Source organism: Festucalex cinctus, chromosome 4, assembly GCF_051991245.1.
Source record: "Festucalex cinctus isolate MCC-2025b chromosome 4, RoL_Fcin_1.0, whole genome shotgun sequence".
Lineage (NCBI taxonomy): Eukaryota > Metazoa > Chordata > Actinopteri > Syngnathiformes > Syngnathidae > Festucalex > Festucalex cinctus.
Genome location: NC_135414.1, coordinates 31,951,685 through 31,979,462, shown reverse-complemented (window position 1 = coordinate 31,979,462; position 27,778 = coordinate 31,951,685). Strand labels below are relative to the sequence as shown.

At 38.1% G+C, this 27,778-nt stretch overlaps 2 protein-coding genes and 1 long non-coding RNA gene across 4 annotated transcripts in view; 1 reads left to right on the top strand and 2 right to left on the bottom strand.

The window, feature by feature from the left end:
• Nucleotides 1-105: 105 nt before the first annotated feature.
• LOC144018178 (CD81 antigen-like) lies at nucleotides 106-23,375 on the bottom strand. The gene is made up of 8 exons (XM_077520385.1): nucleotides 23,172-23,375; nucleotides 16,192-16,306; nucleotides 6,272-6,369; nucleotides 6,105-6,179; nucleotides 5,452-5,574; nucleotides 4,370-4,468; nucleotides 3,275-3,358; nucleotides 106-3,204 (listed from the first exon to the last, which is right to left on the bottom strand). Exons 1-8 carry the CDS (start codon nucleotides 23,235-23,237, stop codon nucleotides 3,142-3,144), a joined length of 723 nt encoding a protein of 240 aa, XP_077376511.1. The 5' UTR covers nucleotides 23,238-23,375; the 3' UTR covers nucleotides 106-3,141.
• On the top strand, nucleotides 23,271-25,535 carry LOC144018183 (uncharacterized). The gene is made up of 3 exons (XR_013283358.1): nucleotides 23,271-23,448; nucleotides 24,642-24,796; nucleotides 24,884-25,535. It is a non-coding gene; the product is annotated as an uncharacterized LOC144018183 (long non-coding RNA).
• Nucleotides 25,040-27,778, bottom strand: part of LOC144018147 (tryptophan 5-hydroxylase 1-like) — a 21,391-nt gene continuing 18,652 nt past the window's right edge. For both annotated transcript variants that reach the window (XM_077520342.1, XM_077520341.1), the window contains exons 10-12: nucleotides 27,580-27,675; nucleotides 26,551-26,684; nucleotides 25,040-25,510 (exon numbers count right to left, since the gene is read on the bottom strand). In XM_077520342.1, coding sequence (XP_077376468.1) covers nucleotides 25,330-25,510; nucleotides 26,551-26,684; nucleotides 27,580-27,675 — 411 coding nt within the window. In that variant the 3' untranslated portion in view covers nucleotides 25,040-25,329. The remainder of the gene's footprint in view (nucleotides 25,511-26,550; nucleotides 26,685-27,579; nucleotides 27,676-27,778) is intronic.

Genomic DNA, 27,778 nt, shown 5'->3' with positions numbered 1-27,778 from the left:
AGAAAGAATGTTAGTGGATGACGGAAGTGTGTGGCGGCCATTTTGCATCAAATAAGCGAACATTCGAACATTTTCCCAGAAAATAAAGTAGACAAAGACACAAACTTTCTTTGTAAAATACATTTAATCCCTTTTATATTCGGGCAAACAAGTCAACAAGAAGAGGCGCAAGGCTAGCAGTGGGCGGGGCCTGTGGGGCTCGTGGCCGCCATATCGGAGAGCGGCAACTTGGAAGTGCGCGATCTTGGCCCCGCCCACGGCCCCGCCCCTATGGGGGACGTACCAAACGACAAACGAGGCCTCTGCTAATTATTAGTAAGTTACATTTTGAGTGTAAATACGACGACGAGAGGAGGAACGAGGCCTCCGATTGGTTGACGGCTCGTTAAGGAGGATGGACTCGTTAGTGACTATTAGCGATGATGGCGCTTGCGCACGAGCTAAAAAACAAAAACAAAAACAATTTCCTTCATTTCACAACACGAGTCGAATGGAAAGTTGGAGATCAGGCAGGGGCATCCAAACGGTTTTTAGTATAAACATGCTCACATAGCAAAGCAGTTAGTTGAAAAGTTGATATATAAAAAACAAAAACAAACAATCACCTGCGTTCAACTCTTTTGTCACTGTCATCCGTCATCGCACATGGAAACGTTTTGCTAGCTAGATAAGCGGTTAAAAAATCAACAGCATTGACCTTAATGACAGCAAATAGAATCTTACAGCATTCAGCAATATTTGATTTTTTTTTAAATCAGAACATTTTATCTTGAATTTCTTCATGTTTTTTTTTGTGTAAAACATTTTGCCACTTTTTTTCCCAAACAAAACCTGCTTCTGTATTGTGTTATGTTTAAGAAAAAAAAAAAAAAGTGCCAAGAGCCAAAAATCAGCGCATAACCGACGTCAATCTTTTGTAGTGTTTCCATTTTTTTTTTTTCAAGTCTCAAATATTTCATCATTTTTGCTTGTTAAACATACTAACGCCAGTGAGATATGTGCCACATCTTGTATTATGAACGCTAATAATTATTTATTCATCATTTATTTATTTCATCCTTTATTATTATTATTATTTATTAATTTTTTTAATCTTTTGTGAATACGATTTATTTTCCAGGACATATTTTAAAAATATGTAATGGAAAAAAAAACCCAACAATAATGATTTTGTTGTTGTTGTTAATTAATGCAAAAATCTCAAAACTTTTAACCATTTTTTTTTTTAATTCAAGCAGTTTTCCGTCAAAAGAAAATCTCAAAAATTATTTTTATTTTATCAATGTCAGAAATCCCTCGTAAATGCATGTGAAGCATCATAAAAAATATGAATTACGACTTTTTGGCTAACATGCTAATGTTGTGATGCTAGGCTAAGTGAGTGTTTTTTTTTTTTTTTTTTAACCTTTATAGACGTGCAATGTGCATCTTAAAAATACGTCGCGGACACAACAAGTATTTCACAATTTTTCAATACAAAATTTTCAGCTCAAATATTTTTGCAATTTCAACATCATGCTAACGTCGGCGAAGCTAAACTCGGCTTACATCTCGTAGGATGATCAAAAAAAATATTTTCAGACTTGTTCTTTGAACATAAAGTTTGGCATTTTCGTTGACAAAGTAAACAATTTCGAAGTTGACAATATTATATAGGCTACTTTAAAGAAGATGGTTGTTTGTCTCCGTGTGTCCTGCGATTGGCTGGCGACCAGTCCAGGGTTTCCCCCGTCTACTGCCCAAAGCCAGCTGAGATAGGCTCCAGCACCCCCCGCGACCCTTGTGAGGAGTATGCGGTCAAGAAAATGGACGCGGGGATAGTATAAAGAAAAACAATTGAGTTACATCCAACGTTGCCATTTTAAAAAAAAAAATCTTTTTGGGGAATCCTTCATATTTGCAAAAAAAATACAAATTTGGACACCCGTGCCTGACGCATTGACCAATCCACTAAATCTTTTTTTCTTTTTCTTTTTTCTTGAACGTACGCGAGCATGCGAATGAGCGGCGGGTCAGCATCCGGACTTTTTGGTTCCAGCTTTCCCCAAAAACGTGGGACAGGAAGCGAATGAACGCGACGGAGACGGCGCCAACGTCTGGCAGTGCGGGATATATATCCATGCGCTCAAAAAGCACTGTTAATATATATTTATAGATATTTACACACAGTTTATACATCAAACAGTGGAAACAAAAAAAAACGAAAAAAAAAACAAAAAAACCTTCAACATGTTATCAACCCATGTGCCCTCCTCAAATGTGGCAAAAGCAAAAAAATGTACGCGCAAATTATCATAGGTCAACATTTTACAAATACAGGTTTGTAAACCACTGCAATGACGAACAGATGCCAGTAGATGGCAGTGTTGCAGCACTTTGCATTTGAGATCCGCTCAGCTTTCCTCATGCCATGTTTCTTAATTTTGTAGATGATTGATTTAAAAAAAAAAATTAAAAAATAAATTGGCCCTGGCATTGTGACTTGGGCCCCGCCAGGACTGGCTCCCTGCCACTGCAGTTTATGACTTTATGACAATTTTTCAGTTTGCGATCTATATTCCAACTGGATTAACAGACGAGTCCCTCTAAATTGTGGTCCAGCCCTGACCGAGTCAGTCTTGTTTTCACAAAAGAAAAAAACAACAAAACAACAGCACATCGTCACGCCTGTTTCTTATCATTAAAAAAAATAAAATAAAAAAACTTCAATTATTGGTCCCAAATTGGCATTTTTCGTGAAAACCTTCTAAAATGAAGAAAACTAAAACCAAACAATGCGTGTACATTTTCAGCGTCCAGAGGAAGCACAAAAGTTTCAAAGGCATAAACGAGTAAACCGTTTAAAACATTTACGAACAAAGAGAATTTCCGACAAAATGATTGGCCAAAATGAAAACGTTGAAAAACGACCTCAAAATGTCGGAGGAGGGCACACGGGTTTTTCTTCAAAAAAAAAAAAAAAAAAAAAAAAAAAAGAGGATATACTGTTGTGTATCTACACGTGGGTGGGGTCGGGTCGGGTCGGGTCGGGTGGGCTCCAGCATGGGGAATAAAAGACGGTCGCCACCACCGAAACGCCGTCGTGCGGGAATCCAGCAAGCTAAATAGGGAACGGCGCCGGAGGGGAAGGGGGAGGAGCTTCTAATAGACGGGACTGTTGCGGATTCCGCAGCACAGGACCATGCTGAAGATCATCTCGAAGATCTGGAAAAACAAAAAAAAAAAAAAAGCATTGCAACATCCCACCTGGTCGTCACGGTGACGGCGCACTCACCATGATGACGGCGACCACCAGGGCGGCGATGCCGATCAGGTAAATCTTGTCGGAAAACAGCTCGGTGATGCGGTTGTGGCAGCTCTGCCGCACATTAAAAAAAAAAAAAAAAAAAAAGATAATCATTACAAAAAAAAATTCTGCAAAACATACAGTAAATATATACCAATTATTTGACACATATATTACTTATTTAAAATAAAAAGAAAATGGGAAAAATCTAATTATTAATGAAAAAAAGTTACATGCAAATGTATTTTAAAAAAAATACTAAAAATGGAAAACACTCGGGGGAGAAAAATAGTGCATTGTAAAATTATTAATGTTAAAATGGAAAAAGTGTGCAAAGGCATGGCATTAAAATTACATAAAGTTGAATAAAAAAAATCATAGGCAAAGAAAAATATCAATATCCATAAAAATAAAATATGAGGGATTTAAAACTAAAATAAATACATGACATAGAATATAAAAAATATCCAATTAGAAAAAAAAGAACTTATAAAACACACGCAAAAAAAAAATATGATGTATAAAATGTATAAAAAACATATACAAATATAAAAGTTCAAATAATAATATGAGGAAAATATATACATTTATTAAACTTAGTTATTATTTCTTAAAAAGTCATACAAAAGTGAAATTGTTATAAAAATGCAAATACAAAAATGTAAAATAAGTAGCAATTAAAAAGATGAAAAAAACCCTAGACAATTCAAATAAATACACAAGAACATTTAAAAACAATAGAAATTAAACATGGAAAAAATATAATGAAATTATTTGATAATACATAAATAGATAAATAAGTTACATGTGATAAAAAAAAAAAAAAAAGTACTGCACATATATAATCATATTGCATTCAAAATCACAAAAAAATTGCAAATCAACTGTGGGGGTGGGGGGGCAGTCATGTTTTTTTACAAGTGGGAAGTGATTTTTTTTTAAGACACTAAATCACTGACAAAAAATGATACTAATGAATGTATCAATTTATGAATGAATGATTCCATTTTGTTGATTAATTATTATGATTATGATTATGAGTCGGCTTATTATTATTTGCACCGCAGCGGATTGTGAACTTACAAAGGAGGTTCCAGAACTGGGACAGAGGTCGGTGACGCCGAGCATGTCGGTGAACTGCGTCAGAATGGACGTGCCTTGACCCTTGCCGCAGCAGCTCAGCTAAAAAACAAAAACAAACAAAAAGAAAAATGGACATTTCACAATTGGTCTGCTTACCAACATGAAATGAAAACATTGCACCTTGTATGTGTATTTAATCAAGGCACTTAAATGCTGTATCAAAGTTTGTTAGCTTCTAGATAAGATAAATGGGAAAAAGTCATAGACAGGCTAACAAAAGTAGCATCAACATAGTGTTTTTTTTTTTTTTTTTATTAAATCCTCTGTGAAAAATATTCTTGCAGCTGAGTTGTCTTCTTTGTGTCGTATCAAATATGGGTGTAGCACTGTATGTGTTATACTGACCCCTGGTGGACAAGACCCCAAAATGGGCAGCAGGGAAAAAAAAAAGGTTCAGTATCACGTTATTATAACGTGACAAATGGATTTAATTTCATGTTAATGTGATAAATGTTGCAACGGGGGAAAAAGCACATTATGGAGGACCAAAACTGTCAAAATTCAAAATAACTAAATGACTAAATAAATAAATGAATGATTAAAAGTGAAAATAAAAATGGATATTAAAAAAAACATAATTCGACAATTATATCCCAAAACCTAAATATAAATTGAAATAAAAAGAGCAAAATACATACATTTGTGTTTAATTTTTGAATTCAATTTTTTTTATATCAGTTTTTATTTTCACTTTTAGTCATTTATTCAGTCATTTATTTATTTTAAATTTTGGCAGTTTTGGGCAGTAGTGCCAAGTCGAAATGTTATTCAAATGAGGCCCGCCCCCTCATTTCAATAACATTTCGACTTGGCAGTTCGGCCCAAAACTGTCAAAATGAAAAACAAATAAATGACTTGGCAGTTTTGGTCCTCCATATGTCTTAACGTGATGAGTTCCACTTTTATAGAAGAGCAACGTCAGTTTGTCGTTGGATTTGGAAGAGACAAAAAAAAAAAAGGAGGTTGTGTCCTGTGACCTAAACAGGAAGTGAAAACGAGGATTTGCGATGCGGCGACGGTACCGTCTCGTGGAAGACTTTGAGCACGGAGGCGGCCGCCTTCTTCTTCTCCGTGTCGGCGGTGACGCTCTCGGTCATGGCTTTGTCGTAGATGGAGTCGTAGAAGTTGATCATCTCCTTGGAAACCTGACGATGCGTGCCAGCGCAAAAAAAAGAAAGTCACTCGCATGACAAGAGTAGAAAAAGAGCAAAAATATTAAATATTAAGTACATAAAAAAAAACTAACACTTTTAATGGAAAAATGTACAAAATGATGCATGAAAAGGCATTCATAATAAATTAAAAATGATACCAAAACAAAAAAACAATAAATGAAAAGATATATACTGTGCTGTATAATAATTACAGTAAAAAAAAAAAAACAACAATTTTTTAATGGGGAAAAAAATTAAATATGATGAATGAAAAAGCATTCATAATTAAAAATCATACCAATATAATAATAATGGTATTAATGGGAATTTATTTTTTATTTTATTTTAATGCTAAATTTCCTTATCGCGGGTATTTTGGAACGTAACACCCGTGATAAACGAGGGAACACCTTAATGCAAACTAAATTTTACGCGGTTCGCCCCATTTGCATCCATCTTTCTTTATCTTCTCGTGTCAGCTTGCATCAAACATGTCAATATGCGTGCGCGTGCGGCCTTACGGTGTCTTTGTGCATGAAGCCCCAGATTCCGGCGGCCACTTCACAGGCAAACAGGATGACGAGGCAGGCAAAGAACTTTGAACGGGAGCACAACAAAGAAGACAACGTGAAAACACGTTAAGACCGACGCCAAAATGGCTTCCAGTTCCCAGATTGCGGCGACCGACCGTTCCCAGCAGGCACTGCGACTCCTGGATGGCGCCGTAGCATCCCAGGAAACCCACCACCATCATCACCGCGCCCACCGCGATCAGGATGTGCACGCCTGGGAAAAAAAATAAAAAATTCACACATTACACTACCTCAAGATTATCATTATATTTCATGTGTGATGTATTGTTCAACTTTCAGCTTCAATTCTGTCAATGTATAAATGTAAAAAATATTAATAAAAACTTGAAAGGCATTCCCAGTGATGCATGTAATGGTCCCTAATGGCCAGCAGAGGGCGCAGTGCCGTTTAGTTAGCAAGCGTGAGTCATATCTCAGTTATGCTCACAGGAAGTCATTTTCTCTCTTTTCAACACACACACTCACACTCTCTCTTTCCCTCAAAATTCCACAAGTCATCTTTTGTACATAAGACTCATAACATCATTATTAGCATACTGTTAGCATTGGAGCAATTCTGATTTCAAAAATGACCCTACAAAATGGCATTAAAGTCTTTACAGGTTGCGATATATTAGCATAGCAATTGTTAGCATGCTAGTGTTTGATGATAGCGTCATTTCTAAGTCTGTATCAATCTTCCTTTGCACTTTCCATACTCGGCGTCTCATCCTTTATTAGCCATATATTAGCATAGCAACTGTTAGCGTGTAAATAATGCGTGCAATAATTTGCTTACTGGTTTACGTAAGTACTTTATAGAAGCTAAATGGATTAAAAAAAACATTGAAAGAATACATTTACTTTGGATAACATTTAGTGTGCATATCTCAAAGTATAATTAAAAGTTAGCACTCGGTGCTTGATGCCACCTATGATAACGTCAACACGCGCCATATAATGACGTCATCAACCTGTGCTGTGGGATGATATCAACATGTGTTTCCGCGGTATAACGGGAGAGTCAAAATCTCTACCTTTGGCAAAATTCATACCTCATTTTGGGAATGCTGAAAAGCATTCGCGCACGTTATTCGGATTATTTATTATTATGTCAGGCACATTTTAATAATGCTTTTTTGATGTGCAAAAACTCCCACATAATACATCTGATTTACACTGGTCAAATTCCAACTTGCTTCAAAAATTCTCGTATATATCATCTGATTCCACATAACTTGCAATACTCGCACAATTTAACGTTAAATATCTAAAAACTTTTCCCCCCATTCATTTTCAATGGGACTGACATTGAACTTTTTCCAAGTCCCACTTTCCACGCCCACTTCCAGACATACAAGTGACCAGCATTATCAGCTCTCTGATACTGCTCAGCAAATCTCGCTTGGGAAACGTTTTATTAGCATTCAGCTTTCAAGATTCCCATGCAATTTCTGCAGAAATTGCACTTTGTCAAGTACTGAATATAGCGTTCATATCGCCCAGTAAACGGCATAACACCTTCAAAAGTCTGTCAAGGACCCAGCCACAAAAATTGAAGAGAAAGTCGGCCATTTTGTATAGAAGCGGCCATCTTGGCCTTTTGACAAACTACGCAGCCTCAACGATTGATGACCATTTGAAGGATTTGCCTCGAAAAAAGGGAGTGCCCCGCCCCCCTTTCTCCTGAATTCAGCTCGTATCTGTGAAAACAACGATGATGTCATGGCGGTTTGGAGGCAGAGCCCGGCCATCCTCATCCTCATCTTCATCATCATTAGCCGTGCTTGTCAGCCGTAATTCAATTGCGGCCCAGCATCCCCCCCCACCACCACTCTTGTCCACAGAGCCACTCACACTAATGCTCATTTCAAAAATCAATACCTTGGCCAAAAGCCCCGCCGCCATCTTTCACATCTCGCCATAATTCCATTTTCCTTAAGCGTCCTTTCCTGTCCGTCTTGATTTATTTAATCTGCCGCCCGCTGCTCAAAAGTCTGCATCCAGTCGTGCCGCAGCAGCTGCTCAACCTGCCCGTGAGGAGAACGAGGCCGCTCAGTTTCGAACGGACGAGCGCGAGTGGCTAACTTTCGACAAACCGAGCGCTCTTGAACGTAGCGTAGCTTGTTGCGTTAACTCGCGCTAGGCTAAAGATGGCGTCGCTCACCAGCCTAGGATTGTCCGAAACAAAAACAAACATCCTCGTCTTGATTGTCAGAAGATGTTTTTGTTTGACAATTACAATATTTTGGGGATATAATGCGTTTTCAGTCTAGTCATAGACAAAAATATAAAGATGGCGCTTGTAGGAAACGTGTCACCATCGTACAATTTTACACAAATATATTCACCAACAAAACAATTGACTAGCTCATCTCAACTTGTCGGGTCATGTTCTTTGTTTTACCAGGAATGGTTTGAGGGTGACTGCGTACAATATTTCCAAAATACGAACGGTTTTGAATGTCGCAGAAGCTAATTTTGCTCATTTCGACTGTGCCAAAAATGTATCAAACATGTTGCCAAGCTTGTAGACAAAAAATAAATCACAAAATAATTGGAGGATGAACCTGTGGAATACTTGCAGCGTTCGAGCAGTCTTAAAATGTAGCATAGCTAATTCTGCTAACTTTTGCTAGCCAGCGTGTGAAATACGTTACCAGCCAAGGATATTCATTCGTACACAAAAATGTCCACAATCAAAACAAAATACTGTCTTCAATCGCCGAAGATTTTTCTTTGTTTGGAGGCTGAACCGGTGGAATATTTCCTTCCACCGTAACGTAGCAAAAATAACGGTGACATTTTGAAACATTCTGTCAACAAAAACATTTGTCAAGTTGCTCTAAGCAGGAAAATGTTGTATGTGGGGGGGGCGAGTGTTCGGGTTCCAATCTATTGTGGCGTTCTTCCTCTCCACGCCACAGGTGGCGACCCGACCGACACTTAATCTCGTCTCCAGATGTGTTTGAGCTAGCCACAATTAGCCGCCTATTGTGATAAGACACAATGAAAAGGCCTCGTCGCCTTTTCCTCCATTTGAAAAACAGATGTTCAAAGTTCATCATTTGAGCCTCAGTCATCATTCCTGGGATCTGGTTTTTTTTTTTTTTTTTGCCACTCTCCACATTTTTTTTTTTTTTTTTGCAGAAATGCTCCACACAAAGTTGACATTCCTTCCTTAGTTAGCGGAAGAAGATGATGGAAGATTCTAGCATGTCACATTGTTATTGTTCTTAAATATGTTTTTTTGTATCTGTACTTTACTTGAACAGAAATTGCTCATGCAGTAAAGAATAAGAAAAACAAAACAAACTTTTTAAGTGAGTTTACAAGTAAATAAAGTTTACTTAACATGGCATTTATTTTGGTTAGAACTGAAATCACGATTACAATGTTCCCGCTCTATAACGCGGTTTACTTTTTGTGGCCTCACCGAATCGCGGAATTTTTTTTTTGTGTGTGTGCAATTTTGCATGCATTTTTGAAAGTATTTCATAACATTTATGAAGGTTTGAACATTGAAAAGGCCTGGATGAGAAACATGTGTAAACTGTGTGGTGAAGGGTTTTACAGCCTTAAATTATTTCTAATAAATGTAAAATATAAAGCTAAGTACTTTGCGGATTTCATTTATTGCGGGTATTTTTTGGAACTTAATCCCAGCGGAAAAAGAGGGAACACTGGATACTAATTAATTTATTGGTCAAAACAAGAAAATGTTTATCTGTTTCTAAAGTGCTTTTGCCACCTTCCGCTCCGCTTCCGCTTGTGTCGTTGGTTTTTGTCCCCGCAGATTTTGTGTTTTGGTTTTGCTAATTGCCGGTGTGTCTTTGCGCCGGAGCGGCGGCGGAAACGGCTCGCCGCTCCGGCGCATGCAAATGGCCGCCTAACGTCCTCCTGAGCGCGTTCCCGGGAGACGCGTCTCGCCACTTGGCAGCCATTGCTGGAAGCGGCGGTGGGTTTTTTCGGGGTGTGGCCTTGTCGGAAAACGTTCGTCGTCGTTTGTCAGAGAGACTGAAAGCCTCGACAGTACATTTGTTCCTCACAAGAAAAAAACAAAAAAACCTCAACTGAACGTAACCGCCACATTTTGGCAGATCATGTCAAATTCCTGACAATCGTGCAACAGCAGATCAGATGATAGGATTGGTCGCAACCCGCGAGGGAACGTTGGTTGGTGTCATCTGAGGACTTCCTGGTGGAGGTTGAAGCGAAATTTTCAGACTCGTACTTGAACATCGAAAGTCCCGAAAGAACCTCAAATGCAAATTAGGTACACGAGAAAGACAATTTATTTTTTTTTGCCATCAAATGTAGGCGGAGCAAACTTGGATGATCATTTTTGAGTGCCCGGGCTTTGAAAATTTGACCACAGAACTCCATTTAGACCGGTCGCCACCAAATCGGGTGGTCATGTCTATCGTAAGAGGACGGATGAAAAAGTCTCAAGGACCCGTGCTTGAAATTGAACTCATTTGCTCCCAAAAACGTATAAATACGTTCTATTTTAAATATTACCATGCTCCCAAAGACATAATTATACGTTCTTTTGTTTTTTTTGCTGCAAAACAGAAACCGAGAGAAATATACTTTTTTTTTTTCCATGATGAAAGAAGAGACTATAATCTTTCTTTTGGTAGGTTCCATGTTTTTAGAGCAATAATTCCGTGGGGCATACAAAATCAGTCCAAATCCAGTAAAACAGCCGGGAGCAAAGGGGGTTGCTTCAGTCAAAATGGCTGCCAGTGAGTAAGTTAACAGGAAGTCAGCTGTGTTGGTTCAAAGTTTGGCTGATATTTGAGTCACTTGACAAACTCAAGAGTCAAAAGGGAATTCAAATGTGGCGCAATTGGAATCCGGCAGATGAGGTTACGTGAAGGGATTTGGTGGCATTCAGCGAGGGAATGTCGGCTCCATCTGGAAGGCCGGCGGCGTTCCCGGTGGAGCGCTCGTGTCTCGGGTTTCAGATGCTTCCACGAGGTGGACGCCATTCAATTCCAACAGGTTGTCTTGGAACACTTTTCAAGACTTCAGGGTCTAATTTTGTCATGTGAAAGTGTCGGATAGCTTTGAATACAAATTATGTCATAGTTAGATTTCGGGTTACTTATTTGACTTATTTGAGTGTTTCCGGTGAGTCCGCCATGTTTCCGTAAATCCGATAATGCAGAAACTAAATGACAAGAGCGCTCGAGTTTCTCCTTTTATCAGGAACAACATAAAAGAAACTCAGCAGGTGTTCGTGGGATGTTATTAGCTTCGTGTTATCTATCTCAAAATTCCGCTACAAATGCGATATAAACTCGGATATGTGCAGACGAGAGACGCTCATGAGGATCAAACAATCAGAATTAAAAGCAAAATATTTCTGCAGGTAAAAAAAATGAAAAAACATGAATACATTTTTTTCCGTTTGTTTTGGCCGGGGTGTATCAATAAGGGTCGCAGGGTGATTTAATTATTTTTATTTAATTTATTTTTAGTTTATTAAAAGGGACATTTGACTCATTGACCAATTTTCAGCAGTGAAAAGTGAATATTTTTGTCCAGAATGAATTTGGTAACGTCATTATTTTTCATGTACAATTAATACCTTTAAAAAGTAAATTTTTTACTTGCTGTCGACTGATGATGACATCATCTGTGCTGAGGAAGTCGGTAACAGCCAATCATGGCTCACCTGTTTTCTGGGTTTGCTCAGTAAACTGAGCTATGATTGAATAAAAATAATAATAATAATAATAATAATAATAATGATAATAACTTTGAAAGGTATTATTTGTACATGGAAAATAACACAAGTTAACACAATAATCGACAAAATATTGACTTTTTACTGCTGAAAATGCCTCAATGAGTCAAATATCCCTTTAATTAAAATGTATTATCAAATCTGTATTTGGATTTTTAATAAATTAATTTATTTGATTTTATTTAACGTTGAGTCTTTTAATTTTTCCTTTTCATTGAAGGGGAAAAATTCAATCAGTTAAATTTGCAGGGGGAAAAATGGTGGATTGTGTTTTATTTTTACCAACTGGCTGCAAAGCACAAGATTAATAACAAATTGGTAAGTTCCAAACAAGACTAATTTTGATTTCTTTCAACAGCTTTCACCTTGCAAATTTCCTCTTCAGTTTATGACGATAACGTCGCACGACAGTTCGAGGCGTGCGATAAACCAAATGTCAATTACGTAACCGCCATCGGAATGGGCCCCTCAATACTTTTAAAACCCCTGCGGACGATCTCAAATTATATACGACGGCAGTTTTTCAAATCTGGCCTGCAGCCTCAACGTTTACGACGCATAATCTTTTTTTTTTTTTCTTTCTTTCCACATCCCCACTAACCGCCAAAGTGCTCTGATGCCACGACCAAAACACTTTCCCGAGTGGCGGCTTGGTGTTGGTTGGATGTGCACAGGAAATGACACGTCGAGGAACGTGTGACTCATCCGAAAGTTCGGGCAAAAAAACGAGACCCGTCTATCACCTGGGACCGCTAACATGGCGACGAGGACGAGGAGGCGGCGCAGATGCGAGACGCTTCCATCGTGATTATTTCCAGGCAGCTGCCGAGGGATGAGGAGGAGGAGAAGGAGGAGGAGAAGGAGGAGGAGGTGTTTGGGTCAACGTTTGTTTGGGGGAGGGAAGGAAAAAAAAAAAAAAAAAAAAAGGAGACGCGAGACAGCGTGACTCGCGTGCTAACCACCAGCAGATGGGGAGAAAGGAGAAGGAGGGGCCACAATGGAAAGAAGGAAGGAGGGAAACCTTTCACATACAAGGAGGAGAAGGAGGGATGAAGACGAGGAAGAGGAGGGGCGCGGCCAGTGAGGAATTTTTTCCGACACCAACGAGACCTTTTTCTCCTCTCCTCGACTTTCTCCAACAGGGGGACGACGTCATCGCCGAGGCGTTTCCTTCATCACAAGACGCAAAAACAGAAACAAAAAAAAAGCGGGGAGGAGGGGGGAATCTTTCCACTTTGATTTTGAGTTGGAAGGCGTTTCCCTCGGGCCAATCAATTGGACGCGCTCATGTGAGCGAGCGCGTCGGTGGCGCTCACGAGGCAGCGCACGACAAACATTTCGCACCGTCTTACAAGACTGCAAATGACATCAACAGACTCGTTTTTGGAAAGCAAGCAGTTGAGGGGGACTTTTCGGGCCGGCGCTCGACGGGCAACCAAAGTCATGCGACAAAAACGATGTCACGACAAGGAGAGCAGTGAAAAAATGCGTACGAGTTGGTGACCAAGCCCGAACGCAAAAAGTTCAACATTAAATTGTACGGACATTTTTAATGTCTCTCAACGTTAAGGATCGACCTAAAGGCTGCTCGATTATAAAGAAAATAATCACGATTATTTTGGTCATAACTGAAATTAGGACAATCATTTATTTTTTGGCACAAAACAAGAACATGTTTAAACATAAAAATGATGAAGACAAATAAAATTCTTTGAAACCCGATAATTACACAAGTTCCTTTTTGGATGAAACAAAATTTATGAAATTAGTTATTTTAAAATAAAAATAAAAAAAAGGTGCAAATGTATCAATTTATACAACTAATCTTTTTTTATGATAATGCTGATTTTGTAATTGTGGTGTGTAATAATTGAAATTGTAATTGAATTTTGATTAATTGTACAGCCCGAGATAGACCAATTATCGGGGACGATATTCAGCATTTGAAGAATAGTACGGCCGACAATAAATCCATTTAAAAAAAAAAAAAAAAAAAAATCAGGCAGTTAATTATTTAAATTTTAATAGATGTTTTGGACCCTGGGAACTCTTTGTTTAAAACAAACTAAAAATGCAAAATTTGAAAACTTCTGATATGTTGAAATAAAAAACAAAAAAACAAAAACTGGAACAAAGAATAGGGAGCTATTTTTATTTAAGAGTCCTCGTCTATTGACGAAGATATTTGTTTTTAAACTCCAATATTTTCCTAACCCTAAACGTTGATCAATAAACATATGCTTTAAAAATAATAATAAATAAATAAATAAATAAACAGAAGAAGAAGACGAAGAGCCTGAAAATCCCCGCGAACGAACATCAGGGACTTTGTGCACCGACGACTTGTCTATCGATTGCAGCGGTGGTCAAAACGGAATCGTGACTTCCTGTGTGTAGCCACCGGAAGCAGGCGAGCGATTTGCGCATGCATGATTGATGGTCTCGATACCTTTTAAAGTTGCAAACGCTCACCTTACATTATCAACTTGTCGATAACGTTTGTCTTCATCATCAACGAGACCGCGGGAGATTCATTCCGTCCACTTATCGGCTCCATGAATACTTCATGACAACTTTTGACGGCGACTCCAAAGCAGCTAAAAGGTGCTCGAAAAGTCGGCTGCCTGACTTGACGGCGTCGGTTTTGCGCTGACGTTGCACAGGATGCAACCCAACGGAAGTAAACATGCGTGAAACGGGGCAGCGTGATATTGGAAAACATGAGATATAGTTGCTGCTAACGATATTATTGCCATATTTAACATGTACCGAAAGAAATGACATTTGTATTATTTAGAATAAATTACAGTTTTTTTCATGTGGCAAAATCATCAAACTCAATGTATTCTTAATGAATTGAAATCACCTCTCAGTAATGTTGGCAGCGCACATTTTGGTTACGTAAACGGTGTTCAACTACGTTTTGCATTTGCATTATTCGGATTGGAACTAGGGCCGTGGAAACCAAATAAAAAGAGAGGGTGAAGAGGGGATTTTTTATTTTTCCCCAAAGAGTGCAGTCGTGAATTGTATCAGTCGGTTCCTCTCCTCGCGACCTTTGAACTGAGTGTCTTCTCTCCTTTTTTGTCAAATGTCAAACAGGTCAACCCGACAGTCTGACTGGTCAAATTCAGTCATTGCGATATGCACATTGCATAGGCCAATATCGCAATATTGATACTTTTTCAATATATTGTGCAGCCCTAGTGTGAAATCAAAATCAATAGAAATGAAATTTCCCTCTAAAACTGGTTATTTAAAATGATTTTTTTTTTTTTTTTTTAACGCCCAATTGTCCACCATGGTTTGTATCAACTTTGAAAAGAGTTGTAATAGTGAAATTGAATTAAAAATAACAATTATAATAATAATTAATAATAATAATAATTTAAAACCTAAGAAAACAAGGGCATAAAGTCAAGCTTTGTTAAGTAAATACTAATGAATTGAATTATTTAAAAAATATATCTATAAATATATAATTTTTTATATCAGTTATTTCCCCCCTTAAATTGGTTTGTTAAAATATATTGATCAATTGTTAGTTGGTCATTAGAAATAAAATAAACTTAGCAAAAATGAACAATTTTAGCTAAATCACATCTACTGTTTATTTGATCAAATATATTACGTATTATTAATTAAATACTAATGAATTAAGTAAAAAAAATATATTAACAATATCTTTTTTTAATAAACTAAAATACAATATTTGTTGCATTAGTTGTTTTCCCCCTTAAATTGGTTTGTTCGAATATATTTATCAATTGTTATTTGGTTATTGGATATAAAATAAACTTAGAAAAAAATGAACTATTTTAGCTATATTCACAGCTACTGTTGATTTGATTAAATATCTACGATATTACATACCATTGAAAATACGGGAGAATTATTTCCACTATTAAACAAAACTAAAATCTATCTTGCATGTTTTGTTTTCCTAAAATTGTTTAGTTAAAATAAATTGATTCATTTATATGATATCCATTCACCTCATTTACTGTAAATGAAAAATAAAACAAAAGATTAAAAAAAAAGATTTTTCCCCTGTATATTTATTTGATGACATACTTGGTTAAATTATTTGCAAACAAACTTGACATTCACATTTTATCCAGTTTCCCTTTTTCGTCCATTTTGAAAAAAAAAAAACGTTCCCCTCCCGTGTGTGTGTGCGTGTTTACTTTTCCACTAGCGACGCAGAACGAATGGTGTGTGGCGGATGTCGGCGAGTTGCTCCAAAAGAGCGAAAGAGGAAGCAAGCGGGCGATCACGTACTGATGTAGAAGGTGCTGGGCGCCTGCTGGCCGTCAAAGTTGATCTCCAGCAGGCTGCTGGTCTGCGGGTCGTGTCGCAGCCACAGGGCCACGCCCAGGATCACGCAGCCCGCCAGCTGAAACGCAACAGAGCCTCACGTCAGCATCATCAGCATCATCAGAATCAGAATCAGTCATCGTCACATGCCCGTTTCATTCACCTACGGCATTTCCCATCAGACGTCAGCATTAAGCTAGCGCACGGATGCCAGCAAATGTTTCTCGTTTTGTGCCTCAAATTTCATGTGGGAGTGAGAAAGAGCTTGAAGCAAGCACGCTTTGCATCATGTTGCCGACTTGTGAGTCATCTTTCGACTTCCTCAAAGTGGTGTCATGTGACAGTTTCCAATAGGCGCTAATAGCTCAGTACTGTTCATTTCAGCCGCCATTTTCAAATTTAGTCTCAGTTTCAATCATGCCTTTTAGTTTGTATGATAGTCAACCTCATCCCCACTTTATTTAGTCAACTTTTAGTCGGCTATAAGTAGCATTTTTTTGTCCAAGAAAACATCATTTTATTGGTCTAGTTTTAGTCAACAAAAACTGTCAGCGTTTTAGTCTCGTTTTAGTTAGGACAATCGTTTAACCCATTTTTTTTTTTTTTTTTTGGTAAGCAGATTACATATAGCTGATGAAAAACAGCTTGACACACAATTACAGTATATTTGAGTTAATTTGTCTGCCATTTTTAAATTTAGTCTTAGTTTTAGTCCAATTTCAGTCATGCTTGTTATTTTTTAATCACAGGTAGTCAACCTTAAATTGAGAATGGTTCACTTTGACATCTTTTCAGGCAAATGTTTATTGGAATGCTTTTGCAACATTAAACATAGCTCGGGTCAAATTGACCCATTTCAAAGTTAAAGAACAACAAATTATATTTCATGACGCAGCCTATTATTAAAATCAGCGCATCTGTTAAAAAAAAAAAAAAGAAAAAAAAAAAGTCAGGTTGGTTTCCATGTGTGCAGTTGTAGCACCCTCTGGTGGTTAGTTTTTTTTAAGTGCAGTTTCATTTTCACAAGGCATGTTTTGGCCCTTCAATGTTTAAAATCAACGCTAATCGACAGATGAAGGACAAAGTAAAATGCTCGTGAAGCGAGTCAATATGTGGAGGAACTCAATATGTGTGCTTGTGTTAGCAAGTGCCTCAATATGTATATTTACATATTTTTTTTAATAATATTTTTCATTGCTGTATTGTACAAAAGCACAATATTTTATTTGTTTTCGTATGAGCTCATTTTTTCACAATATTGTGACTTTTTTTTTGGTATCGCCAACCTCCCCACAATATCGTGATAATTAAATATGATGTTTGGATATCGTTACATCCCTAATTACAAGCATGACATTTGACAATTTTGCTAGTCCTTTGGTATTTACATATTTTTGCAAAAATTTGGCAGATTTTTATGGAGCAAAAAAAAATGCTGACTTTAAAAGAGCTCATATCGGCCGAGGATTTGAGGAATGCGCGATTTGAGTTCCAAGCGTGTTGTTGACGGATCAAAAATTGATCAGGCAGGTCACGATGGACGCATCCCCTCGCGAAAACGACGGCTCAATCGTGTACGAGGCCAATCGGGACCTCACGAGTGACGCCGCCGATGTTGTTGCCGGTTGTCGCCGTGACGACGCAACGTCTCCGCCCCGGCCCGACTCCCTCGCCGCTTTGCGGAGCGAGCGCCATTCCGGAGAGAAGGAAGGCGGCTGCCTGGCAACAAACTCGACACGCACACACGCTAGTCACCAAAGCGGTCGCGGGAGTTCCCAGCGAGACGAGTCGGAGGACTGCGAGAAGCTTCGCATGTAAACACGCTTGCTGCCTCGTAAAACTTCACAAATGTATTTATAGAGCAGAAAGCCACAAAAAGTGGAAACAATTTCGGAGGTTGAATAACATTTTCCAGAAAAAAATACGCCTCTGGGTCTTTGTTGCGCAAGAAGCAAATGTTTTTGTATTTTTTTTAAAGGCCAGCTCATTCGTAGATGAGATGATAGAAAAAGAAAAAGTCACAATGTGGATGGACTAGTTTCCCCCTCCCCCCATTTTGATGATTAAAATGAAACTTTTTTTTTTTTTTTGGGCTGAAAACAAAAACACAAAATTGAGTGGGAGTATTAAATACACAAGTAAAGACGCAACAATGTTGAAATATAATCTACTGCTAGTTGTAATTTAATTTGCCTTTTTTTTTTCAAGGTCCATTTGAGTGCCAAATCATTTCTGCCTCTGCTCGTGCATCGTTCTGTTTTTTTCCAAATATTTTTTGTTTTGTTTTATTGAGTATATTTGTCTGGTTTTCAGATTTTTTTTTTCCTGTTTTAATTATTTTTCCTGTTTTTGGAATAATTTTATGCCATTAAAAAAATCTATACAATTAAATAAAGAAAAGCAAAAAAATAAATAAAATAAGGAAAAACTAAATATTCTGAAAAGCAAAAAAAAATCTAATAAATAAATAAATAAATAAATAAATAAATAAAACTGACACAATGATGAAACTTTTCCTATTTCCTAATGCTAATTGCTGCAAAACGGAAATAATAATAATAAGAATAAGAATAAGAATAATAATGGATCAAACTGGAAGCTCTTCACACTAATCACTCAGTAGTGTTGCTCCGATACCGTTTTTTGGCCACCGATACAGATTCCGATACCCAGCTTTTTAGTATCGACCGATACCGATACCATAACAATACTTAAGTTTTTTGTTTTTTTTCCTCAACATGAAAAAGCTGTCCTGCCATTGGTTCAGAGCATTCAAGGGCCGATATTTGCTAATATCGGCACCGATAATCGGTCTATCCCTAGCAATATACTCTGTTTGCGTTGAACGTTTGTGGAATTTGGATTTTTTTTATGCATGCATGCTGCTGCTGCTGTAAAAGCGGGATTTCCCCACTGCCGGACTAATAAAGGCCTCTTCTATTCTATTTTTTTTTTTTTTTATTCTTTCCTTCCAAACACCCATGCGGCTCATTTGTACGCCAAAGTAGCGCAAAGACGAAGAAGGAACACATGCTGATTGGTCCGCCATCTGTTGCTGGCACATTCCACAGCGCAGTGGAGTTGGGGGGGGGGTCTCACATGACGCCTAACGTGCCGTCGCAAGACGGGAAAACGGCGCTCAAGACGCGAGAGCTCGGCAAGCCCCAACCACAAAATCACGTTGACCAATCAGAAGCGCGGCTCTGCTTCAGACATGATCAAGCTGGGGTCTATTTCAGGAGAAAGGGGGGTAACAGAATGTGGGGCATGTTGGTGGAGGAGTGGGGGTGCGGCCCGCACTGTTCTTATAAGACCCCCCCCACCCACCCACCCTGCGGAGAGGCTTCCCTCCCACGAGTGTGGCGCTCGGCGGTGATTTATGGAAACAGGAGGTTCGGTCGCGGCTAATAACGCTAAAAGCTCGAAAGTGGGCTAGCTTGTTAAGAAACCAGAAGGGATTGGAGGGTGAGTAGGTGGGGGGAACGGGGGGGAGCGTCCATCAAGTTAAGAGACCACCAAGCCTTACAAAATAACACTTTGCTCTTGCCCACTTTTCAAACATGTACTAGCCATGTTTTACAAGGTTGAACAACATTTTATGGAAAAATACGCCTCGGAATCTTTGTTGCGGAAGGGCCAAATGTTTTTTTTTTTTTTTTTAAAGGCCAGCTCATTCGTAGATGAGATGATAGATTTTCCACCTTATTTATTTATTTGCACATTTATTTTTCCTTTTGTGAATCTTGTTTTTAATTTTTGTATTTATTAGTATAGTATATATTTTGTTTTTATTTCCCTTTATATTATTTTTTTGTATTTAATTTTTGAATTCTATATTTTGTATCTGTCTTTATTTTTACTTTTATTTATTCATTTATTTATTTTTAATTTTGATTTTGGCAGTTTAGGTCCTCCATTTGAAAAAAGAAAACAAACAAACAAAAAAACAAACACCCATGTTTTACCGCTAATGACTAAAAAGCAAGGAATCACTTGTGACAAAAGTAGAGAGTCAACCATTTTCTTTTGTCCGCAACAAACATTGTTTGTGTTTTCAGGAGAAAATGCTGTCAAATGGCTGCAAGGCAACATGGGAAAAAAATTGCTTTGAAAAACAGCTGTGAGGTCAATCAGTAACAGTGCTGAAATTCTTATTAAACTTGCCGGGTTATCGTTTTACGATGAGCGCCGACTCGTAACTGGGGCATGTGACTTCAAACTTGTAGCTCGTCCAAGTGTTGAAGTTCCTTGACCGAGAGTCGCCATAATTGCATACTGGGGCAAAATGACTTCCAAAAATGCAAACAAATGGAGGAGCCTCGCGTTTCCCCACTCGGGCGTACAAAACGGAGCAATAACAGTAAAGAGCATTGAGGAGATAAGTGCCTAACAGAAGCATTTTTTTTTTTTTTTTTTTTGACTGGAAGCGCTTAATGCCCCGAATGCGAGGCACGATTACGGGAAGGACCGCATCACCGTCTGTCGCTTTAATCGGAGCGCTATAAACAATCAACAAATGCTATTTATATTTGCTACACTGGCTCGCCTCGTAGAAATACGTGCCTGCAAGCGGGCTTATTATTTGCCCTCGGTGTCAGGAAAAGGTTGGAAGCTACTCACAACTCGCCATCTGCACGAGATAGCGAGCGCGTGCACACAAAATGCATGAAAAGTGCAGTTATGACTCACTGACTTCTTTAGGGCAACCGTTGTTGATTAATTACAGTACACCCACGCATACTTGCTGTTCGACGGTTGCTTGTTTTGTTTCTTTATTTTGAAATAGTTTAAAAAATATAAGATGAAAATCAATTTTTAATGCAAAACCCCATAATGAATGTTCAGCAGATTTGCACTGTCAGTGCGTATTTTTATTTTTAAACAGACAAATAATAACCACCGTTTGGCCACTAGATGGTGCACTAACAGAAGGAATAAAGATCAGATCACAGTTGACATTAAATACTGAAAAAAAAAAAAAAAAAAAAGTCTGCGTATAAAACGTAAAAATGGTTCCAGCGGAGAGTTGCGGCAGAAAATTTTAGTCAAGCTATTTTTAAAGTTGACTTATCTGATTTAGTTGACTTTTTTTTTTTTTAACCCAGTCCTAGATTCATCAATGTTTCAAACCGCCACAGTATAGCGCCAACTACTGGCGAGGAGGACTTGATCTCTTTTCTTTATGTATTGTGAATTTGTGACATGGGAACTCATTTGCTCCCAAAAACATGTTCTATTTTAAATGTTTTAAGTGTCCCAAAGACGTATTTATACGGTTTATTTTTATTTATTATTATTAATTTTTTTTTATGCTAGAGCATAATTACAAAAACGGCCAGCAGGTGACAGCAGAGTATAAGAGATCAACCAACAAACTTTTCCTCACCGTTTTCAACAAATTTGTGAATGATGATGAAACTTGCCTATGTTCTAAATTTCTAATGCCAATTTCTGCATAACGGAAACAGATGGAAATATAGTTTTTCTGATGAAAGAAGAGATTTTAATCTTTCTTTGGGTAGCTTCCATGTTTTTATAGCAATAGAACACAATATTCTGTGGGCCTTGCAAAAATCAAGTCAAAATCCAGGAAAACAGCTGGGAGGTGAAGGGGTTGCTTCAGTCAAAATGGCTGCCAGTGTTAATAGACTGTGTAGATTGTAATATGTAAGTGTTCAATGAACTGACTCAGGGGTTCTTGTGGCTTTTTTTTGGGGGGGGGGGGGAGTTAATGTTTCTCTTTTATGTCTCACGTGAAACTTTACACTTCTAGATGAAAGACGACGCTGGCATCCATGTCGTCGAGTGCAAAGGCAACCAAAACGCACACAATTGCTCACATAAACGTTCATACGCGCTCATTCAATGACACACACGAGAAAAAACACACTCACACAAAGGAACACACAGTAAGAGAATGTGGAAAGAAGGAATCACAGTGATGACTCAAGTGGGAAGACCCACAAAATCCCAGTGAAGCGATGACTAAAACAGGACTTTTTCTACACGCTCAATTTTTCACACACAACAGTAAAACTAACAAACTTCTTACTGGAGGAACCCACAGTAGGAGGCCTGAATGCACACTAGAGTAAGAATACACAAACACAACATATTCATAATTGCCCTGCTTCAAAACAGTGAAAAAAAGTGAATCGACATTTTATCCCCTCCACACAGAAATTGGCAAAACTTTCAGCGGCAGCAAACAAAAAGACGTTGCCATACAACATGGTGGCCCACCATGTTGCAAGGGCGTGGCCAGAGGTATGTGACGTCACGGGAAAAATTATCTCGCGCTTGTCGAACACACAAAAATCACAACACGACGCCTCACACTGAAACGCACGCTCACAATTGATGCAGATGGAAACCATAAATTCATACGCACGCACACATAAGTAGCATTTTGTTGTAATGTAAAGGTATGTGTCACATTTGAAGGATAAACACACTACAGTAATCCTATAAATAGCTACTTGTGCTAAAATCAAAAGTGGGTTGTCAAAAGGCTTTGTGCCACACTAGAAGAGATGAAAAACAAAAACAAGAACACCAACACACATGCGCATGATAACAAATCATCGACGGGTTTTCGTGAAGAATGTTAAATGGATCATTAAAATTACGACATTTGAAGATCAGCAAGCCCCCCCAAATGGCGTCGTCGTGAATCTCCACGCGGAATTTGACGTCCGATTTAGCGATTATGAATTAGCATAGCGGTAAATCAAAATCTCGTGATACCCCCATAACATTCTATGTCTTCTTGGCCGGAGGCTCGCGTGTTTTTTTTTCTTCTTTTTTTTTGTGGGGGGGCTTTGTCGGACCCCCGAACCGAAAGAGGCGAGCCCGCCAACCCGAAGAAGAAGAAAAATGAGGTAGTGGGGCACAATGAGCACAACGAGTCCACTAAAAAACAACACGGTTGGTTAATAGCTCACCCAGAAGATGAAGTTGAGGAAGAAGAGTAGGTACTTGATACATTTGGTGCAGCCTTCGACGCCCATGGTGACGGAGATTTTTTTTTTTTCCAGACAGCTTGAACTAACGGGACGGCGGCGAGGCGAATGGCTCGACAGTCGAAGAAGAAGAAGAAGAAGAAGACAACACCCACCGCAAGCAACACAACCGACTGCACGGGTGTTCCGCCCCACCACCGGCTCCTCCTACCGCGAGCCTTCCGCCAATCCAAGGCCGGCCACGCCAGGCCATTTCCGGGTACGCCTCTCCTAATCAAACCGCTCGTGAGTTGAGTGATGGCGTTTCCGGCCATTTTAGCTTCGTAGCTCGTTGAACGCATTCTTTGGTATTCTATGTTGCTTATCGTGTCATCTGGGGGTCACGTAGATATGTTTAACGACTGTTTTGTAGATGTATTTAAGAGCCCACACAGATGATACTACAATTCCCAGGTTGCACCACAGCCGATAATCCCTCTAATGCAGCTAAAATTAATGCTTTGGTTAGTTCTATATGGCATTCATGATATAATGGTCATATAGATATATTTATATGTTTATTATTACTGTTGTGATGTGGCGTATTTACACCCCAAACTGCCCAAAAACAAGCACACAATGCTGACACTACGATTCCCAGAATGCACCGTAACTACTGCCGACTCGTCTTGTCGCTTTCAGCGCCACTAATACAGACAAATATAGTGACGTTCTGCCTTATTTAAATACATATTGTTAGCATATAGTCCATCAAAAAAAGAGACTGTTTTAATGTACTATATTTAGTAAAAGCGAAATTAGCTAAAGTGGCGAACACGCAGCTGATACTACAACTCCCATAGTGCATTGCACTCGCAACAATTAAGCGATTATGTTCTTCTCTCCACGAATATAGGCAAATATTATTGTTGTACAGTGTTTCGGTACATTCGTCCTCATTCTACGCCACTAATATTTTCATTTAGGGTCGTGGAGAAGCTGAAGTCTATCCAAAATGACAAAATGTCAAACTGTAGCGCACAGAGCAGATACTACAATTCCCAGGATGCATCTTGCTCCCATGACAAAGCGATGGTTTGCTCTCGCACGTTCGCCGGTTTTTAATGCTGCTTATTCCTTTTGTGTATCACAAATGACACACTGACAGCATATACAACATGTATTACGAGTCACGACCGGTTTTAAGGGCTTCTTAATTTCATCGAGTCGAACTGATACTACAACTCCCAGAATGCATCGCCAAAACTGGTTACTTGGCTTTTTCTTTTGCGTACAGGCGCAGATCAGTGTTTTGTATTTATAAAAATACATTGATTTGGTCTTTTTTTTTAAAATCTAGGCCTAAATTGTGCATTTTTCAATATAAATTATGTAAATTAGCCCAATTGTGACATACAACTGTTTGGATAAACACATTTAAAAGTCTATTTTACTTCCAATGTCCACTTTCAGGTGTGGTAAAGGTGCGCGTATTGCTTCGCCGTTGACCTGTGCTGTGAGTGTTCAGTTGGGGAGTGTTCAGGTCGGTACCAGGCGCCGCTGATCTCCACCGCCACTCAGGAGAGCGGGAAGGAATTTCTCTGGATTGAGCCGCCCACATCAAAAAGGTGAGCAGGAGGCCTTTTGAGTTAAAAGACAATGATAGCTCTGAGTGTCGATAATATTATTTGAAAAATAATCTTACTTTTAACCAGAGAAACATTTTGGACTCCTGGGAGAAAAGTATGGACACCTTGCGCACTCTCTGGCAATGAAAGCGCCACTGCCACCTACTGTGGTGGATGTGCAATCATCCCATTCTATAGGAACTGATCCGGCTCAATCCATTAGAGCGCATCGTTGTCCGACAAACAATTTTTTATTGTTTTTATTTTAGATTCATTTTATGTTGAATCATGACAACAATTACACTCTGAGAACAGAACTAGAAATTGCATCATCACATTGCAAAATGTTAGCATAGCATCAGCGAGTCAAAGCCAGAAATAGGCACGAAAATCGTGACAAATATTAGTGACTAGTTTTATACTTTCAGCATATTGCATTTTTTTCGTGATTGTTTGAATTAAATGAAGTTGAGTTGTGTATACGGTTGGTGTCATCACAGTTAGCATGTAGCGTAGCATGTAGCAGGGCAGGATCAGACGGAGGCGCTGCTGTGCCTGGTGAGCCTGTTGAGAGCGTCGTCCACCACGTCCAGCTCGTGGCGCAGATCTTGCACGAGCGTTCGGATGCTGCCGCTGTCCTTCAGCACGTCCACGCTCTGCGTGTACGCGTTGTAGCGCACCGAGAAGGGGCGGCGGATGCGCTTGGCAAACTCCCTGCAAATACGCACCCAAAAAAAAAAAAAAAAAAAAAAGGCTGAAAAATTTTATGCGGAAAAAAAAGGAAAATTCGAGAAGATTTTGTTGGGGATAAAAACTCATCGTGTGTCGTAATTTTTACAAAAAACTGCACAGAAGTCTTTATTTTCTTTCTAGATTAAAGTCATATCAGTTTGAGATAAAAGTTTTATTCTTAATGGGAAAAATTTGTCATCCTACAAAAAAAAAAAAAATCTGACTTGTGAGAGATTATTTCAGGATGGGAAAAAAAAGTTTTCGAAGTAAGAATTTATATTGCTAGACTGTTTCTTGAAGACAAATACAGAATAACGTTTTGTTTTTTTTTCTCTCAAAAAGTTGTAAAACTGCAACAATAGTTTTGTATTCTTTCAGTAAGAAGTCTTATGCTTAGAAGAATAAAATGTATCATCGATAATATAAGGTTCAAATAATTTCATTATTGTTGTTGTTATTATTATTATTATTTTATTATTATTATTATTATTAGATAAAGTCATTTATAAGATTGAAATTATATTAAAAAAAAGATTAGAGGAAAAATATTTTTTGGGAAGAAAAACCTGTTTTGTAATGGAGAAAAACATATCCTGTAACAATTGCATTTTTGAAATTAAATAAGAACATCTTAGTTTAACAACAAAGTCGTATGTATAAATATATATACTGTATATATTAAGAAAATCATGTTTATTTTTAGAAAAAAAACAACAATAAAGCAATATTTTTAAAGGAAACTATTTGCTATAAGAATTTTTTTTTTTTTTTAAAGAAAAACGTCATCTTGAAGGTTGTAATTTGTACTATTTTGTTCTACTATTTTTTAGTATGAAGCAACATTTTTCCCCCCATAAAATTCAACATTACAAGACAAACAAAAAGACGTGTAAAAGTCTTTTTTGAGGACAAAAGTTGCAATTTTACAAGCTTTTTGTTGCTGTTTTGTTTGCAAGTCATGACCGGAGAGCAGCGTTGTGTTGTGTGTTTTGATGTTTGTTTGTTTTTTTTTTTGGGCCGACCTCATCTTGTTTTTGGCGTCGTCGAAGGTTTCGGCCACGAAGTAAGCGTTCTGGAAGTCGGTGATGACGCAATCCTCGACACACGTCCGCTGAGGATCGAACGGGCGCACGTCAGCCTTACCCGACAGGGCGTGCTCACCATAAAAAACAAGCAAACACATTTTTCAAGACAGAAACAAACAAATACTAAATTATCTGAACCCACCAAAATGACATTCTGTACGCGCACTTTTGCGATTGGCCGCTAAGGGGCAGCAACATCGCATAATTCAATATTTCCCCCAACACACATGCAAAATCTCTTTTTTCTGATGATTTTTTTCGGGCAGCTTTGTTTTTTTTTAGTATATTTTTTTTCTGTTTTTCTGAATATTTTTTTCTGTCATAAAAAAAAAAATCAGAAAAATAGGGGGAAAAAATACTCAGAAAAACAGGAGAAAAAAATATTCTAAAAAACAGAAAAAAAATATTCCAAAAAGGTAAAAAAAAAGAATACTCGGAAAAAACAAACAAAAAACAAATAAACAAACAAAAAAATTGTTCCAAAAAGGTAAAAAATAAAAATAAATAAAATAAAGAATACAGTACTCCAAAAAACAGAAGTTGGTGCTCTGTTTTTCGGAATATTTTTTTTCCCCTGTTTTTTGGAATATTTTTTTTCTGTTTTTTTCCCCCCAAAAAAATTTAGTCAGAAAAACCAGGAGATTTTTTTTTCCCAAGTCATGCAGTACGTTGGCATAAAAAGTGATCATGTGATCAAGTTCAAGCTCATTTTGGTACAAACTGGACGCAACAATACGGCCAAAATCAAATGTATGTAGGACAATGCAATTCATCAAAACAATTCAAAACTAACTACAATTAAAATACATACAATTTGGGTGAATTCAAAACACAATAACACTAGCATTTATGAACTAAACATCATGAATACATTTTTCCCCAAAAAATTACAATTTCAATTAAAGAAAAACGAAAATGTATATGAAAAATAATATGAATGTGAAATGATGTTTTGAAAAGCGCTACCTTGAGCTCGCCGACAGACGAGAGCAGGCCGGCCCCATAGGCGCGAAGTTGTCCGTCCTGCTTGCACAGTCCGAACTCCACCGTGAAGAAGTAACACTGCAAGGTTGCATCAAAATAATAATAATAATAATAATAATGATAATACAAAAAAAGCGTTCCGACAACCCCGCCCTCTCTGCCTTGGAGCGTTTGCGTGCAG